The sequence below is a fragment of the Mirounga angustirostris genome, unplaced genomic scaffold, assembly GCF_029215605.1.
Source record: "Mirounga angustirostris isolate CCGP_5_RB_7025 unplaced genomic scaffold, mMirAng1.0.hap1 SCAF_1, whole genome shotgun sequence".
Classification (NCBI taxonomy): Eukaryota; Metazoa; Chordata; class Mammalia; order Carnivora; family Phocidae; genus Mirounga; species Mirounga angustirostris.
This window is the reverse complement of record NW_026991709.1, coordinates 154959209-154978645: the sequence shown is the minus strand read 5'-3', so window position 1 is coordinate 154978645 and position 19437 is coordinate 154959209. Positions and strand designations below refer to the sequence as shown.

At 39.7% G+C, this 19437-nt stretch overlaps 1 protein-coding gene across 1 annotated transcript in view; it reads right to left on the bottom strand.

The window, feature by feature from the left end:
- Positions 1-17163, bottom strand: part of ABHD5 (abhydrolase domain containing 5, lysophosphatidic acid acyltransferase) — a 30466-nt gene extending 13303 nt beyond the window's left edge. Inside the window, exons 1-3 of the mRNA XM_045904158.3 lie at positions 17008-17163; positions 6516-6601; positions 3173-3545 (exon numbers count right to left, since the gene is read on the bottom strand). Of these exons, the coding sequence (XP_045760114.1) occupies positions 3173-3545; positions 6516-6601; positions 17008-17054 (506 nt within the window). The 5' untranslated portion in view covers positions 17055-17163. The remainder of the gene's footprint in view (positions 1-3172; positions 3546-6515; positions 6602-17007) is intronic.
- Between the last annotated feature and the right edge of the window lie 2274 nt (positions 17164-19437).

Sequence of the window (19437 nt, the reverse complement as noted above, 5' to 3'; positions counted from 1 at the left end):
CCTAGTGTACGAAAAATTAGAAAAAAAATGTATTGGGTTTTATCTGTTCTCTAGCCAAGAATGCTTCCTAAACAAGTACATTAAACTAGTAAACTAGGCACCTTCATTCTTCTCCTCAAACTGTCCTATAAAAACAAACACGGAGAAGGGGCGCCTGGGTGGCTTAGTTGGTTAAGCCTCCGACTCTTGACTTTGGCTCAGGTCATGATCTCAGGGTCGTGAGATCAACCCTGGTATCAGGCTCCACACTCAGTAGGGAGTTGTACTTGAGATTCTCTCTCCCTCTTCCTTTGCCCCTCCCCTCATTCCCATGCACTCTCGTACTTTCTCTCTCTCTCTCAAATAAATAAATCTTAAAAAAATAAAAACAAATCTTAAAAAAAAAAAAAAAGGAATAAAAGAATGGGGCTGCTCATAAAACATGAGGGTGGAAATAGCTTTGGACTAAGACAAGCAAAATGTTGTCTTTGTGTTTTTTTCCTGCATGCATAGAAACAGAAATTAAGGAGAATTAAAGAATTAAGAGGAAATTGGATTACTTCAGAAAGAAAAAAAAGGAAAGATTGTATTTGTTATACCTGAGGAGGCAAAGAAAAAAGTAACTGTCTCAAAGTCCATTAGGAGAAAAAAAGAGAGACAAGGCACAGTGAGTGAAGGAATTAAATGAATCTCATTTGAGCTCTATTAGACCATTTCTTCCCTCTTCTTATCCCTCTCCCTGCAAAATCTTTCGGAAAAGCAAAGATTTATTTTAATCTCATGACAGCACAATAAAAATGGTCCCAGTGGGGAAGGCTATGCACATGTGGAGGCAGGAATTATATGGGAAATGTCTGTAACTCCCTCTCAATTTTGTTGTAAACCTAAAACTGTTCTTAAAAAAAAAAAAAAGTTTTTTTAAAAAGCTGGATCAAGCGAGCTAGGTAAGAGACATTTAGAGTACGTAACTCCATCCTCAGTTAATACTGTTAAAAGATAAACTAGGCATACTGAAAATTTTAAGAGTTTATTTGAGCAAAAATCAATTTGAACGTAGCAGTGTCAAACCTGAGTGGTTAGGTGTGCTCCACCAAGAGGAGCTGAGTAAAGACTTATCTAGAAAAGGTGTGGAAGCAATCATCTGATTGGCTTAAAGCCCAGTAGGCTATTTGTGATTGGTTGTTCTTAGGTTTTAATTTCATAACCCTGAGGTACTTATAGGCTTAGATTTTGGTTTGCCTAGGTAGGCCACCAGAGCATTAGAGCCACCTCAGTCTGATGGGCTTCCTTGTTTCATTCATTTAACACTGGGCACCCACTATGTGCCAACCACAGTGGTCTGACTGAATTTCATTCAGGATTTGGGTAACTAAAAATCCAGAGAACCTCACTATTTTGAAATGAACTTGTGTTTAATAATGTAAGTTATGCAGTAAAGAATACAGGCTTCAATATCCAACATGGTCTATAGAGTTCTACTCAAAAATCAGCCAATTTAAACATGCTAATTATTTCAAGCATTCTCAAATTCATCTATTTACTAATACTTAGTGATTCTTGGTCCTGACATACAACTTTAGTTTTATTTCTAGCACTAGGCACAAGCATTCAAAAACCATTTTCTAAAATGTAGTCAGTTCAATGCAGGGATCACTGGATTTGTTTTAGATACTTGTTCTGCCCACCATGTCATTTAAACTATGTTGCTATTCTCTTTCATAAGATGGTTTTAAAGTGTTCATTCTCTTCTGAATCACTGATTTCTTCAGAGCACTTCATAACTGCAAATGAAAACCTCACCAACTGACTTAAATAACAGAAAGCCACGGAGGGTCAGTATTCTAAGACTTAGGGATTTCATGGCCAGAGTTTACCCCACATAGTCCCGTATCACATTGCCAAGGAATAAATACAAGATGATAGACATAATAAACTCCTGATAAGAAACAAAAGAAGCCAAACCCCCCTCCAAAAGCCCTGTTGTCTTATGCCAGAAAAGTATCCATTTCCTTCTCTTATTTTCCATTGAGAGTAGAACACAATAAAAGAGAGTAAACCTTAAAAGCCAACTAGAAAATCTGGATTTCTTTTGAAAGAAGGGTCTGCCAATTGACAAGATTACACCATCTACCATACACAGGACTACAAACTCTCCAGAAAAACCAAGTGTTAATGCTGAAGTTGAGATAAAGAACCTCCACAGAAAAAGTCCGTTGTTCAAGGGCAAGAAAACCTCAGGTACACGGGCCTGCTGCCCTACACTTCAAATTCTGTGTTAACAGCACACCTGGAGTTATGCAATGGGGCAGCTTCACAGGTACATGCATGCAGCCTGAAGACAACAATCATCCCAGGTCTCATTCACAGACCTCAATATCAAAGTTGGTTGCAGTTGTGGATTTAAAAATTAGTCCAATGGAAAAATACATTGGCAACATAAAACGTTGATTTTTTTCTTTCTTTCCAAAATGCTAAGCCAAAAAAAAAAAAAAGAGAGAGAGAGAGAGAGCTTTTCTTCTATTTTATTAGCACTCAAATGTGACCTCTGCTCAGAGCTGAAACAAATAATAGGATATAGTATGAGAAAATAAGGTAAAGATAGGAGGAGATGTTACAAGATTCTGAAGCAAAATTCCGAAGTCATTAATTCAATTACTCTGAAAAATAATTCTGTAACCATAAAGGTAGGGCACAGTATAGTAAAAACCCTGTCAGATACACTTCGCAGATATATTTTCTGTACTTTACAAGTGAGAAAACGAAAGCTTCAAGGTTGAAGGATTTGCTCTAAGCCAAAAGATAGCACTGGCACCCAGGGCTTCTAATTTCTCACCTTTGGGTTCGTCTTATGGCTTATTATAACCTGGAAAAGTGAGGCAAAGACTGCTCCATCCACAGGTCTAATGATAACAATAATGATAAACAATACCACCAAACAGTTTTTACTTGTGGTTTAAATTGTAGACATTCTAAGCTTGGCAAATAGAAAGTCCTTTCTCAAGCCTTCTACCAATGTGTAGCATGTGTAACAGGAAAACCCTGACATCATTATTTCAGCTACTAAATCGGCCATTGGTTGTGGTTATTTGGTCTCCTTTCAGAGAATCTGTCCTTAAGGCTCAGACACCAACAACCACCAAGGACAGGAACTAGAAACTAGCACTTGGGTGCCTCTCCTGTCAGTATCACTTACCTTGATGGGTACTTCAGTGAGTAAGCAGCAGCCAAGAACCCACCCAAGTTGTGTCCAAGCAAGATCACTTTGTCCAATCCGAGGGCACATCTCCACTCTTCAATGGATTCCACAAACTGATTCTCCACTTCTTCCGCATCACTGTCAAACCTGGGCCTACTACTTCGTCCAAAGCCCAATAGGTCAAAAGCATAGACGGGTCTATCGGTGCAAAGATCTCCAAAATTCAGTGCCCAGAGTCCAAGACCGCCTCCAAAACCATGGAGGAGGACAAGTGGAGTCTTATTTGAAATATTATGAGAGAACTTCAGTGTCCATATTTTATTTCCATTAGATATACAAACAGGTTCTTTTTTGTATGTGCAGGGGACACCTAATGAAAACATAAAAAAGAAATTCTGCTTAGCTTCACTACTCCTGAGAAGGGGAGTATTCTCCGAGCAATCAGAAATTAATAATCTAGAAACAATCTGGTATCCATTCATATGATTTTAGCCTTTATTAGGTCATTCCTAAAAAAAGCATACATCTTATTGAAGCAAGTAATTCTCAATTACTATATATTACATCTAAGTGGGAAGTTTTTTTTTTTAATTTTATTATGTCAATCACCATACATTACATCATTAGTTTTTGATGTAGTGTTCCATGATTCATTGTTTGCGTATAACACTCAGGGCTCCATTCAGTACATGCCCTCTTTAATACCCATCACCAGGCTAACCCATCCCCCTCCCCTTTAGAACCCTCTTGTTTCTCAGAGTCCATAGTCTCTCATGGTTCATCTTCCCCTCCGATTCCGCCCCCTTTATTTTTCCCTTCTTACTATCTTTTTTTTTTTTTAACATATATTGTATTATTTGTTTCAGAGGTACAGCTCTGTGATTCAACAGTCTTACACAATTCACAATGCTCACCATAGCACATACCCTCCCCAATGTCTATCACCCAGCCACCCAATCCCTTCCACCCCCCCACCACTCCAGCAACCCTCAGTTTGTTTCCTAAGTGAGAAGTTCTATCTCAGATAAGTCTCAAGTACCTGTGGCCAAGGTCTTTTGACAAGTCATGTTAGCTCTTTGGACTTTTCCTATCTATCAAATGAGGGTCTTACACTCTTAGACCTGGAGAGGAACTTAGTGCTCACTGGACCCATTATTTGAAGGTCTCTAACTTTGCAGACAATAACAAAAGAATACCTTGCATTTGTCTAACATTTGAAGATTAATCATTGAAGACTGAAGTCAAACTCAAAAGAAACATTTTTCCCTAAAAAGTAACCACGAGTTTAGGGAAGGACTAGCAGTATCTGCACTAAACACGTAACTGAAATCTTGAGTCACTTCAAAGTTTAGTAGAAAAGAGGTGACACGGTATGGCAGGAAGTCCTGGCATGAGGTGCCAGGTAGTGTGGGTTCAAGTCCAACAATCTCCCTGGAAAATACAAATAATCACAATTTTGTAGATAAAAACTTTTACTTGCCTTCAGTGCTGTGGGACTCAATACTTTAAATCTCCCCCAAGTTGACTAAGATGAAACCAATTTGAAATTCCTTTACATTAAATTATCAACTGAATATAGACACTTTATATATACCACTTAATTATTTGTACATATTCATCTGCAGAAGACAAATACTTGAGAACTGGGAGTTTCCGCCCTTTAACCAAGAAATAATCTCAGGTTTTGTACCACATAGTAGCAGCAAAGAGGAAACCCAGCATTCATTCAGAATATTAACAGAGCCCAAGCCTCCAAATGGGGGGAAATGCTATACCAGTTTAGAAAAGATGATCCCAGCATTAGAACCAAACCAAACCACATAAGCATTTTGAACACAGATGTCTGCATATTTCCATAGAAACCATCTGTAACCTCTATTAGATAGCTCACCCCACTGTATTACAAGTCACTTGCTTTCACATCTGACACTGAACCAAGGGCCAATTCTCATTCCTATTTGCATCCCTAGAATCTAGCAGTAAGGAATCAGTATGTTTGGTAAATGCATAAATTGAGCACCCTTTTGTATCTCCTGACAAGATTTTTTTTTTTTTATTTTAGTAAACCACAACGTCAACTTTTCTGCTTTGTAGAGAACAAGATTATCCAAGTATACAGACTAAGTAGAAATTTATTTTCATGCCAAAAATGCATGTAAGATGGCTAACTGTCCCCTCCTATGGATATATTCAGTTACAGTCACTTACTCCTGAATCATTCAAATGCACAAACAAGAAAATTCATTTGTGGTAGAGAGAATGAAAAGCAGGCATGGGCAAACATCTGCACATACATCCATTATAATCATGTATGTGAACTGCTCCTCTGAATCCACCCGTAATTGTATCAGCAGACCAAAATTACACAATAAGCACCATTGCTTAAAAGTATACCCAAAGATACCAGGACTGCCCTGACAGTACAAGTTTGGGTAAATTTCAGTGCTCATAAGAAATTTTTAAAAAAGGTTTCCACACCACTAAAATGCAGAATTAAAGAATCCTAAGAAACTAGAACCAGAGGGAACTCTAAGGATCATCCTACCCCTTCATTTTACAGATAACAAATGCGAAACTGAGAAAGTGACTTACCCAAGATCCTGACATCACCTAATTGCAGATCTGGGCCTGGACCAGGTCACCTTGTTCTAGTTCAGTATGTGTTCCACTCCACAAGGCTACGTATTCTGGAACACCTAGAGCCTATTACCAGATTGTAGTCAGGGGCCTTTGGGGAGTCCCTGAGACCCTTTCAGGAGATCTATGAGGTCAAAACTATTTTCATAACAAAACTAAGACACCTTTTCACTCTCATTTTTTGATTGGTATGCAGCAAAGTTTTCTGGAGATCACTAGATGTGATTACCAACAGCCTGATGCAGAAGCAGATATGAGAATCCAGCTGTCTTATATTAAGCCAGACATTAAAGAGATTTGCAAACAATGCTACTTTTCTCACTACATTTCTGTTTGGTAAGTAGTTATTATTTTTAGAAAACGTGTTATTTATTTTAACCTATAATGGGTTCCTATTATTTTTAAATGAATAAATTAACATACTTTAAACAATTCAGTTTTAATTTCTAATTGGTAAATACTGATGGCTATAACTGATAAACAAAGCTCCTTAAGGTCCTTACTAATTTAAAAGTATAAAAGGGACCCAAGACCAAAAGTTTGAGAACCCCTGCCTCCCAACATTTCTGTACTTGTTGATGACATGGAAAAGGGAAAAAGCACTTTTGCCAACAAACTAACACACCACAGAATCTTATCTCCAGTTTCTGGGCAATGTGATTTTAGCAAACAGCTCAGGCAACTTACAAAAAGAAAACCTTACATTTTAAAATTTTCTCTTCAGCTTCTTTAAGGTGTGATGTAGATGTAGGGCACCAAGTGGGAAGCCAAGCAGTTAGCCATCCCGACCTAGAGCATCAAAAAGAAAATATAAAGACATAAGTTAATGCTCTTCTCAACTCCCAACTATTACATTAGAAGAAAAGCAGAATAGGAAATTTACTGTCTTTATGATGGTGAAACTATCTACATCTGGAAGAATCCACCTAATACATACAAAGCATTGTGGTAAAGTACTGGGGAACAGACATTCAACTTCAGCCTGTGAACCTACAAGTAGATATCAAAATCCATATTTATGGATAGTCAGACTCCAAGTAATCAAGAAGAAATTAAAAATAGGCAGAACAAGAAATATGAAGCATGGAGTGTGTTCCAAGATAAAATATTTAAACATTCAATAAATGGTAGTTGACATTATACTGATGACAACAAAACCATTCACTAAAATTATGCGACATTAATTAGTAATTCCTAAAATGAGAGTTTTAACTAAGGTTAAATAGAAATTAGACAAAGAATTGTCATTTTTCATCACTCCTTACCTCAAAGGTAAGGCTACTTCTAGCTGACCTTCAATAGGAAACTCAGCCCTGTTCCAACCTTTTACTTGACACTCTAGTATCATTTTTGTCATTTCTTATTCTCTGTTTTCTAGCCATACAATATTCCCTATTCTCTTGCTTCCTGACCCTGAATATCCTTGGAATATGCATCTCCCCTTCTTTTCATGATCCATTATACCTCTCACCAATCTCAGATTAGATTTCATTCCCCCTTCACCCACACACTCAAACCAGATTACATCAGGGTAGCGGGATAGCATCCAATTCTCAAGCTCTATTCTTTTCCTTCTCAAGTTGTGTTACAACATCCTTATTTACTCACCAATATCCTCACCCAATTGTATGATCTTTAAAGCTAAGGACTCTGTGTTCATCAATGCATATTATTATACACTGATGTTATAAACGAAGTTTTTGCTTCATCTGAAATGTACTGGCTACAATGAATTACAAGTGGATCACTTGAGTGATAAGAGAATTTTCTGGGATGATAGTGACATTCTCTATCTTTATAGGCGATTAACTGGATTACACAGATGTATGCATATGTCAAAATTCAGCAAATGAACACTTAAAATTTAAGCATTTCATCATAATGCATTTTTTTGCTAAAAAGAAAAAAGTAAAACAGGCTGGATTTGATAACTGGTTGGATAGAAAGAAGGTGTAATAGAGGATTCCTAGGTTTCTGAGTCAGGTACCACTAATAACCACAGAGAACACATGAATAAGAATAGGTGTGAGAAATGTGCTAAGTTTGGATGGGTGGCTCTAACATCCATTCTAAGCTTTGTAGGCTCATTCTACATTTGCCTGCCCTATAGAATTTCTCTGGCATTATGTAGAACAGCTGCTCAATAAATGTTCTGCAGAATGATTAAGTCACTCACAATAGAGGGTATTCTCAATCCAAGTTATTCCCATTTTGTAGATGTGAAAAGTAAGGTTCAGAAATGTTAAGCACCAGGTCCAAGAGTATTAAGGTAGTAAGGAAATGATACAAGTAGAGATTTAAATTCAAATCCGAGTGACTTCAAAGGCCTTTTTCCTCGGTGACTACCTTCCTTAAAATGTGTGAGGAGCAGTCATGACCTACAGGATAAAGCCACAGGACAAAGTCATATTCCTTTGGCCTGCACGGAAAAGAAGATACATAATAGCCTGCATTATAACCAGGCTCCACTCCAGATGTTCTCTGTGCTAGTTTCAAACCTTCTACATTAACAGGGTAGGAGGATAGGACCCATAAGCATCCCCCATAAATGTTTCATCTAACTTATTATCAAGGTAAAAACATAACAGAAAACATTATTATTAGTCTATTTGTAAATATATAAAGCTATTTATAAATTATCAAGGAAAAACAATTCAAGGTTTTAGCAATGAGTTTTTTAATCCTTCAACAATTTATCAATTGTTGAAAAAAAAACAGTTAACAAGCAGTTAAAAGAATCTCATGATCTTTGGAGTTTAAAATTTAAAAAGTAAGCCATTATTAAGCTGAAGCTCTTTTGTTCTTGACCAGGAATGGTCATGAAAGTCTATGTTAGGCCACAAAAATATAAGCTAGTACCAAGAGGAAGTTACTTACAACTCAATCTCATCAGTTTTCTTAAATAGCCCTCAAATCATAGCACAATTCTTTGCCAGAGAGAATCAGAGGTCAGTACAAAAAAAAAAAAAAAAAATTAAAGTGAAATGAACTATAGTCTACTACTGCTCCAACTGACATTATGTTGGGGCAAAGAAAACACAAATGCAATCCTCGTTTCAGTCTTTAAAAAAAATTTACATTCTCTGAATACCTACTAAGTACAGGTCCTCAAGTTTAAAATGTTATATAACAGCCTGCAATAGGAATTATGCCTACCCCTCACCACAAAACCAATTTTCAAAGGATAGGATGTCTTGTCCACTCATTTTGCCTCCTAGTGATGGGCTTAGCTCAAAGACAAAAGGCAAAACAATGTTTTTATGTTTGCAAGTCTAGTGCATTACACCAAAAATCAGGGCTTTTCACCCACAAGAGCCACTAACCCTCTTCAGGTTTTCACAGCAACCTTTTCATCAAAGCAGATAATTGTTTTTAAGTGGAGTTTTTCTGAAGTATATTTAAACTGAAAAATCCATATTTAACAAAGCATAGTAAAATATTTTATTTTCACTCAATAGAATTGTAAAGATACCGCTCTTCTCCTAAGCCTTGATAATATTTCTGTCCAATCAGCTTTGCCTAAACCAGATGATAAAATGTTTTAGAGAGACCGTCTTCTCCTTCTTTCTTAGAAATACTCTACACAATTGAGTTTCACACACATAAGTGGCTCAAAAGAACATTTCTAAAGAGTGGAAGGAAAGCTGGGGTCTATCTTTTCTGTCCTTTACTTAATCACACTTTGTTCTCGACTTCCCACAGTTGAGCTTGCAACATCTATTGCTTCAACCCTCCAAAACACCCATTCAGCCTCACCTGTCTTCGGGGTAAATTAAACTCACCTTCAAAGAGGCCCTCTGCCCCTTCCACAAAATTTCCCATGTCCTCAAGTGTTCTACATTCTAGTCTTAGTGTGTGGAAGACTGAAACTAAGGACCCAAGACTGAAGCTTCTCAGATATAGTGGCCCAGCTATAAAACAGTAAATAAGAAAACAAAACAAAACAGTAAACAAGATACGGGGCTTCCTCCTCATAGCTTTGGAACATAAACAGAAAAGCAAAATTCAACTTCCCTGTTTTATTTAAGCAGATAATCAATAAACACCATCATCCACTGCTGAGGCCCTAACTTGGAAAGCAACCCAAAGGTCAGTCGCAATATTAAGAGAAAAACATTGGCCATAGGGACTACACCTATTTAAGACAACAGGAAGACTTACCAAAAAGTGCACCAAAGGGTTTTCTACACAGCCACATCAGCTGAGCACTGACCTCTCAGCAAGGCTGAGGAGCTAATAAGCCCTAAAGCATCCAATCAAAAAACCCAATAAAAGGAATCTTGCTTTATAACTCTGTAATAAATATAGAGAAAGAATCTTTTTAGTGAGCAGACTTCCCAAGTTAAAAAAAAAAAAAACTTTGAAAGATTACACCCAAGGTGGCATTCTAAGGAAAGACAAAAAAGATGTGCTTAACATATTAATAGAGTTTATTAACTTAAGAATCTGATTTTAAGCATCCTGAGTTTGAGAGATAAAACACTGATTTTTAATGCAAGTTAGTACAGCCACTTTGGAAAACAGTGTGGAGGTGCCTCAAAAATTTAAAAATAGAGCTACCCTATGACCCAGCAATTGCACCTCTGGGTATTTACCCCAAAGACACAGATGTAGTGAAAAGAAGGGCCATATGCACCCCAGTGTTCATAGCAGCAATGTCCGCAATAGCCAAACTGTGGAAAGAGCTGAGATGCCCTTCAACAGGTGAATGGATAAAGAAGATGTGATCCATATATACAGTGGAATATTACTCAGCCATCAGAAAAGATGAATACCCAACTTTTACATCAACATGGATGGGACTGGAGGAGATTATGCTAAGTGAAATAAGTCAAGCAGAGAAAGTCAATTATCATATGGTTTCACTTATTTGTGGAACATTAGGAATAACATGGAGGACATTAGGAGAAGGAAGGGAAAAATGGTGAGGGGGAATTGGAGGGAGAGATGAACCATGAGAGACTATGGACTCTGAGAAACAAACAGGGTTTTAGAAGGGAGGGAGGAGAGGGGATTGGTTAGCCCGGGTGATGGGTATTAAGGAGGGCACGCACTGCATGGAGCACTGGGTGTTATACGAAAACAATGGATTGTGGATCACCACATCAAAAACCAATGATGTATTGTATGGTGACTAACATAACATAATAAAATTTAAAAAAAAAACACTGATTTTTTTTCCCTTAACTTTCTCCCTAATCTGTTTTGTTTTGTTTTGTTTTTTTTAAGATTTTATTTATTTATCAGAGAGAGAGAGAGCACAAGCTGGGGGAGCGGCAGGCAGAGTGAGAAGCAGGCTCCCCACTGAGAAAGGAGCCCAATACAGGACTTGATCCCAGGACCCCAGGATCATGACCTGAGCCACCCAGGCATCCCTAACTAATCTTTTTTAAAAAATAACATTGTACTTATACCCTATTGCTATCAACATTTAAGTTTCCTGGTAATCCCTGTTTTGCTCTCTTAGACATTTGACTATCTATAGTATTACCAAACCTGAATTGCACAATCTATAAATATTGTGAAACAGGTTTCAAAGTTTTCTGAAGAAAATATACAAAAGTCTGGCCAATTTCCACACACTGTTGGCCACTTAAATAACATTTCTAATTAGGTTATAAGTAAAGAAGATTTCATTACATTACAATTTTGTTTAAAATAGCCTCCATCTCTATACTGGTACTGTCAACAGAGAAAAGTACAGTATTCTCTCTCATTTAGAGAAACTATGAGGTTTTGCTTCTTTTGTAAATATCCAAATTGATTAGAAGTGTGAATATACATATTCTTCTGAAATAATTCCTCAACCAATGAATGATTAAAAACTTCCAAATTGGACATTACAACACTTTCGCAAATAAAGGCCTTCTTTCCTGGGTAATGGAAAATCCTATCATGCCCTTTCATTTTAAGTAAATAACTCACATGATTCAAATTATCACTAACCATTAGATCAATGATAACTCGAGCCCTCTAATATATTTTAACACATTAATTCACATTCTTTAACTTTTTACCCCCTATATTTCTAAGCTGTAACTCTTAAAGATCCAGAGTTGGAGAATCAGTATTTTACACAAAGTCATGTCCTGGTGATATTTTTTCCCCAATTGTTTCCTACCTTCTCTCAAACAGTAAACAAACCATCCTGGAGTCAGACACAGAATCAAACATACTTAAAGAAAACTACAGGTGTACTTTTAGATTTATACCGCTTAACAAATCCAAGTGGCATTTCATGTAACTTCTAAAATAAGTTTATCTACTAGATAAAAACTAAAAATCCCAAGTCTCAAACTGAATAATAATTTTTAATAATAAAATCATCTTGGGCGCCTGGGTGGCTCAGTCGTTAAGCATCTGCCTTCGGCTCAAGTCATGATCCCAGGGTCCTGGGACTGAGCCTTGCATTAGGTTCCCTGCTCAGCGGGAAGCCTGTTTCTCCCTCTCCCACTCCCCCTACTTGTGTTCCCTCTCTCGCTGTGTCTCTCTCTCTCTCTGTCAAATAAATAAATAAAATCTTTTAAAAATAATAATAAAATCATCTTTCCACACAATTCTTTATGATTCACAATCAGGAATGAAGAATTATAGAACAATGAGGTTAGACTAAAAACCTAACAATATAATATTTCTGAATGGCTATCATAAAGAATATAAGTCAAATCCTTAAGGACTCCATTCAGAGTCATCTGTAATTCTCAAATGTATTATCCAGCGTTGTTTTTATTAAGTGGACCACCCTGGGACTTTACAATCGTTTGTTAAGTTCTTTGTCACAGGACTGAAATCTCCATTTGCTGGTCTGTGACTGGCATTTTGAAGAACAGGCAAAACAATGAAGCTTGAGTTAGTTCACCCAAGATTAAGAAATAGAATCATATTCCCAACCTCCCAATATAACTTAAGTTTATGATCTTAGTTGTTGTCCTAGTCAAATTCAAACTTTGATTTCTTATGAATATATCTTTTGATGTTCTTTGAATATCTTAGGATGAAAAAACATCGCTACTAAGCTGCAAAATATATTATCAATAACTAGATTTTTTATCTTAATGTTGTGTCAGCATAAATTTACAATATTTAAGTGTTTAATTCAATAAACATTTATTGAAGTTTACTATTTATGAAGCCCCTTCAGGCTCTACCAGACATTTAAGTAAGACAAAAGCTTTGACCTCAATGAGCTGACAAAACAAACAAATAACTACATTACAAAACATGGTGTAAGTGCCACAACGAAAGCTTAGGAAAATACCATAGGCCTTTGGAGAAGAGAGATAACAATCTGTTTTGGTTCAGAGAAAACCATGTGAACCAAGACATGAGGGGAAATAGGATGAGCAAGGAACATGTTTAGGAAACAATGAAAGCTTGGCTAGAGCCCAGTGCACAGGGAGGAAATAAGACTCCAAAGATAGAGAAGAGCCAATCTGCCTACAAAGGGCTTTAAGTCAGGCTGAGCACCTATAATAAAGTCACTGCATGTGGCTGCTACAAACAAGACTGTGCCTCTTGGGGAGAGAAAAGTAACTGACAAAATAAGCTATGTTGAAAGCACAGGAACAAAATGGGTTACTAAAGCCTGCTACAGGGGCGCCTGGGTGGCTCAGTCGGTTAAGCATCTGCCTTCAGCTCAGGTCATTATCCCGGGGTCCTGGGATCGAGCCCCACATCTAGTCCCACATTGGGCTCCCTGCGCAGCGGGGAGCCTGCTTCTCCGGCTCCTGCTCCCCCTGCTTGTGCTCTGGTGCGTGCTCTCACTCTCTCTGTCAAATAAATAAATAAAATATTTTTAAAAGTAAATAAATAAAGCCTGCTATAAACCAGAAAAGGGTATATGAAGGGTCAGAACCAAGTGATTCCCAGGAGACATTGGAAATAGAAAGATGATGTACTTAGAATCTACTGGACTTGGTAGATTTGGTATTCAGGGCAATGAAGATGGAAGGGGGCAGTCAAAAGATCAGGCCACAGTTCTGAACCTGGATGACCAGAAGAATCTAAGTGCCCTAATGAAAACAGGTAAGTCAAGGGGAAGAACTGGACTTTTTGTACTGTTTAGTTCAGGGGAAGAAAGGTGAAAATGACATCCAAGTCTGGACATGTTACATTTGAGGAATAAGGTACAAACATCTGGCACACAATTAGAAACATCATCAGAGTACTAAAGAGGACTCCATCATGAGGATGAGATTTCAGTTCTCTCCACAGAAAAAATGCTTCAAGGAGTATAAGTAAACAAGACAAAATATTAAAACACAGATGAAAGATGAAGATAGAATCTTGGAGAATTATGACATTTAAAGAATGAGAAAAAGAATAGAACCTAATAAAAGTGACTATTGGCCTAAAGTAAGGCATGAAGCAAAATGTCTTAAGAACTACAATGTCTGATAAGAATTTTAATAAGGAGAAGCTATCTTTACAGTGTCAAACACTGAAAAAGACCCAAGAAAGATAAGTACCCAGAAAAATAAAAGCCCATTGGAATGTATCATTGAGAAATGCTGTGATTTTTAAGAAGTTGGGATAGCAAGGATTTGGGAAGGAGAGATGGCAATAGAGAGGAGTCACTTATCTTAGCAGTCTTTTAAAAATAGCAAAACCCACTATCCTATCTCCAAGGCAAAGGACTATAGTCAAATTCTAATATAAATCCAGTAGGTGGCTGGTAAAGCCACTGGAGGTGAAGGGGAGAAAAAAATCCTTTACTTGTAGCATTTTATGATTTCCATGATGTAAATACTACCACCATGGCTGATTTCAAGCTGCCAAAAGTTGGCAAAATTCTTGAAAACTTAGCAACGGTTGACAGTACAAGCCAACTCCAACACAGCACTGCAAACCGCCTATTTTACTATCTTGCTCTGCAACTGAGCAATTCTGTCACAGCTTTCCTCTAAACTCAACAGATCATTCAACTCTATCATTCTCTGGGACAACCTTTCAGCAATTCACAGAAGTCTTCCCTATTCTTGTTACATTTAGCTTTCTCAACTGTATTGCAATGAAAAAGGGTTAGATGTTGAAAGCCAAATGGCTTCCAGGCATGCCTGTCTTCACTAAGAAAGTCACAAAACAAGAATCATAGGTACCAAAAAGCCTTCCTATGACCATTTTATAATTGTTTCCTTTGTTAATGTCAATTCCCCAACTAAACCTGAAATGTCTTAAAGATAGAGAACTTGATTCAAGACCTGTATTCCCACAACCTACACTGGCTCTTGGCATAGTTCCATTGTTGATTAACCAAATTTTTTTAAACAAATAAGCTCTGTATCAATGCAAGGATTAAATAACAAAGTGTCAATAGAGTAAGCAAAAGAGACAAGAACCAAACATCTCAAATGAATCCCAGTCCTACTGAGAAGCACCAGAAATATGGGAGAGGACATTAAACTAAATCTAGACACCTGGGGCACTCCAATTCAGCACTGCCACTTGCTAGTAGGGTGCTGGTAGTCCTTTCAGTTGCAGTTGCAAATGAAAAATGGACAGTAATACCATGCACACAGGTTGATCTTAGATTTAATATAAACACATTTAGGCAGCACCTAGCAGGAGGAGGCTTGCTTGTCTGCTTGGTACAGTTCAGAAGACTACACTGGTATGGACACTGGACATTGATTGCTCAAGTATATTGCCAAGAGTACCAAGGAGGCCCACCTCTGTCATGGGACTATGGCTGCTCAGCTGCTAAAGATTTTTTATACTCTGTCCCCAATGACCTGTGGACATCACCCAATCCACAAATTCCTTTCACAGTCATGCCCTGGACTCCCAGGTCCCACAACAATATGGAGACCAAAAAGTCCACCTAAAAGCACTTTCAGAAAGAGCAAAAAATGTTATGACAAACTAGGTGGGAACAAGCTACCAGTTAGATTCCTACTTATGTCCATAAGAGGACATTCAACAACAACAAGGAAGTTCATCAACAAACCAAAACAATGGACCCATTCATAATGTAAACAAACTTCAAGGGAAGAACCTAGTTTCTAATATTTCAAAACTGTCACCTCCTCCACCCCATATCCTTCCAAATACAACTGTCTTCATGGTATTCCATATTACCTTCTATCCTTTAGGTTATGCTTCCTATGCAAGTTTCTCCAGACATCTGAAGTAGAATTATTGTCAAAATACTAAACATATATACAGAAACACAGAAGTTTATTTACTTTCCAAAAGAAATGACCAGCCTTGAGAAATACGGCAATAATATTCGTAATTTAATTTTTCCACTAATTAATTGCTATTTGTCTACTGACAAGGGCATGAAGTTAGTTACAGGTGGAAGAGAATAATTTAAACTTAGTATATCTGTGTATCAAAAAGTTTCTCACGTTGGACATCTGTCCTCCGAATTCCATAAAGTTTCCTAGACATACATGTGTTCTGAGGCGCAAACACACACTTCTCCATTAACACCAGAACACTTAGAAGCAAAGGAAGACCTCTGAAAGATTATTAATTCTCAACTTGATATCCATATCGTGTTACCATTCTTTCCACGAAGTACACATTAAACACTTTCTGAAACCCAAAGTCATATACCCACGCCCTCAGACCCCTTTCCCTCACGCTGGGATCCTCCTTCCCCCGACACCCCCTAATCTCCTGCACTTTCCAGGGTGATTTTGGGCTCTCCATCTCCTATGGCCCCAGGGAAGCGCCTCCCCTTCCTCCAGGCTCCGGAGGCTCTGCGCAGGCGGCGCATTCGTTCTTGCCCCCTCGAGAGAGAACAGCGCGCACCTGCAGACAGAAGCCGCGCTTGGAAGTGCACGAGTGACTGAGCCGTTTCCCCCGGCTCGAGGCAGGTGTGGGGACGGCCGGCCACCGGCCGCCGGCCGCCCCCGGGCAGGCGGGGTCCGAGGAGTCCCCGGATGACGAGCAGGGGGTGGGTGCCGGGCCACCCTTGCCGCCGGCCCCGAGGAGACGCTTACACAAAATCGCGGCGGCCCCTTGGCGCTGCCGGGTAGGATTCACACACTTCCCGCGCCTCGGCGCCAAAGGGCGCCCGGCAGGGACAGAGCCGGGCCCGGACGTCTCTCGGGGCGCAGCGCGGTCTCACGCCGGGCGGGACGACAGAGAGGACAGGCGGGGTACGAATCCTCGGCGAGGTCGCCCGGCCCGACCTGAACCCGTGGAAGACGCGATCCCGAACCCCACGAAGTCCCGGCCGCACTCACCTCTCGCAGGTGTCCGCCGAGCCCACCTCCTCCTCCGCCGCCGCCATGACCGCCGTCACTGCGCGAGCCCCGGACCGTGCCTCCAAGCCGGCTGACAGGCCGACTGGGTCACCGGGGGCCGCCGCCGCCCTTAAGGCCACCGCCGCCCGCGCATGCGTCGCCCTCCCCCTCGCACGATGGGGCGGCGCGGCCGCGCGCGAGCGCGTGCCCGGCTATCTCCACCCGCGTTTACCAGCTGCGCGTGCGCCCTAATGCCTGGCGCTGTCGTGTATGGGCGCTGGGCGGGGCTGTCAACCGAGGAACGCGTAAGGCTCACCTGGCCCTGTTAGGTAGTAACTGGTTTCGGTGATGACTGTGTTAATGCACCAAACGCTAATATTAACTGTCAGTGCTGGGCACGAGGCAGTCATTCTGGAAGTACCCTGGGACCTTCGCTGGAAGAGCTAAGATAGTATCCCGATAGACGCTGCATTGGTGAATGGAACTGCAGCAATGGAGGGGACTCCGGCCTTCCGCCAGCCGGTCCCTCCAGGTGGGTAGCCAAGGGGAAAGGGTGACTCAGGACTCTTCAGTCAATATTCACTGACGTGCTGGGGTTACAGTAGTGGCCAGAACCAGCAACTCCCGTGTGCCCCGCTCGCTGTATATATTGAAGGGATGTAAAGTCAGTGTTTAGGTACTTAGAGTTCTTGAGGGGGATTCACTAACATAAATGTCAACATTCTTGACCTGTTTTCAAGTCTTTTAGCCATCAGATACTGCCTGGTTTTGTAATTACACCTCTCCCTACGGTAGAGGCCAAAGGCAGGCTGCCCCCAAATGTGCCATTTTGGCATAATTATTATTTTAAATAAAAGTTATTTAAGAGAATCTATGTAGGAAGGACACTCAGACCCTCCTCTGTCCCCTGAAAACAGGAAATAAATTTCCATGTGATAGGTACCCTCTCTGCATCAGGAGGTAAAGAGACAGCCTTATCACCAGAGATGGGAAATTTAGAGCCAAGAAGGCTTTATAAACAACCCTAGCTACTTTTTACTAATTTACTACCCCAGCCCAAATTCTGTTTAGAATTCCTTACTAATTGAAGCTTTCAAAGTTAACTTTTCTATATCCTGTCAATTCTTCACAGATATATTGTCTCTCTGTCTGAAAAGTATAAAAACTTCCTGCCTTGGTCATTTCTTTAGGTCTCAATTTCATTATTGGGCCTCTGTGTACATGTAATAACCGTTGGATTTTTTTCTCCTGTTAATCTGTCTCATGTAAATTTAAGTCCAGTTGGAAGATCTTGAAGGTAGAGAAGAATTTTTCCTTCCCTTCGCTATCATTCATCCATTCTTGTGTACTGTGTGCCTACTATGAGTCCACTCTGTTTTAGTAGCAGAAAAACAATGTATTAAAAAGGACTGAGAATGGATCTCCCAAAGTTCTAGGACAACCTAGTGCTATTTCCAAATCCACTTCCTTTTGGTGACCTACTATCCAATTACCTTGAGTGAGAATGCTTATGTTGGAAGTTCACCAGCACTTACTTTGACTCTCCAATCGGATAGTCAGGTTGTGACACTTTTAAGGCAAGTACATGGCCTGCTCTGCATGTTATTCCTGAGCTGTGCAGTCCAAAAAACTAAATGCAGCCATTGTATCACCAAAACTAAGTGTACCATACAGATTGATGCCTGGTGCCCCACTGGTTCCAAGGTTGGCTTTAATCCCAACAGGGATTTTTTTTAGGGAAAACGCCATCGTAGGGATCTGGGCCTTTATCCGATGTCTGCCAAGCAAGCACTTGTAAACCAGAATGAGGCTGAGACATGGAGGGTTTTCTAGGGCTTCAGTGGCCTGACTGACCTATAAATTCTTATAAAGTGTTGTAATTAAACAAAGTGAGAAAGTAAGTACAGTAGGGAGATAATAAGGACATGGGATAGGGGCACTTGGTGGCTCAGTTGCTTAAGTGTCCAACTCTTGATACTGGCTCAGGTCATGATCTCAGGTCATGAGACCAAGCCCCATGTTGGGCTCTGTTCTCAGCATGGAGTCTGCCTGAGATTCTCTTTCTTCCTTTCCCTCTGCCCTTCTCCCCACCCTGCCTGCCCACTCGTGTGTGCTGGCACTCTCTTTCTCTCTCTCAATCTCTACAATAAATAAATAAATAAAATTAAAAAAAAAAAAAAGAAAAATGACATGGGATAGTAAGGAAAAATGATACCTGGATCAAGGGAAGAACCCAGACACCCAACTGTATGACCTTGGGGGGAAAAAATCACATGATGAGGGCTTCTCAGACTCTAATCTGCATGCAAACTTTTTGGAGATATTGTTAAATTGCAGATTCCAATTCTGTGGGTCTGGTATGGGGCCTAATTATTAATTAATAGAGATTATTTCTAATCAGCTCCCAGTGATGCCTATGGTTTTGCACAC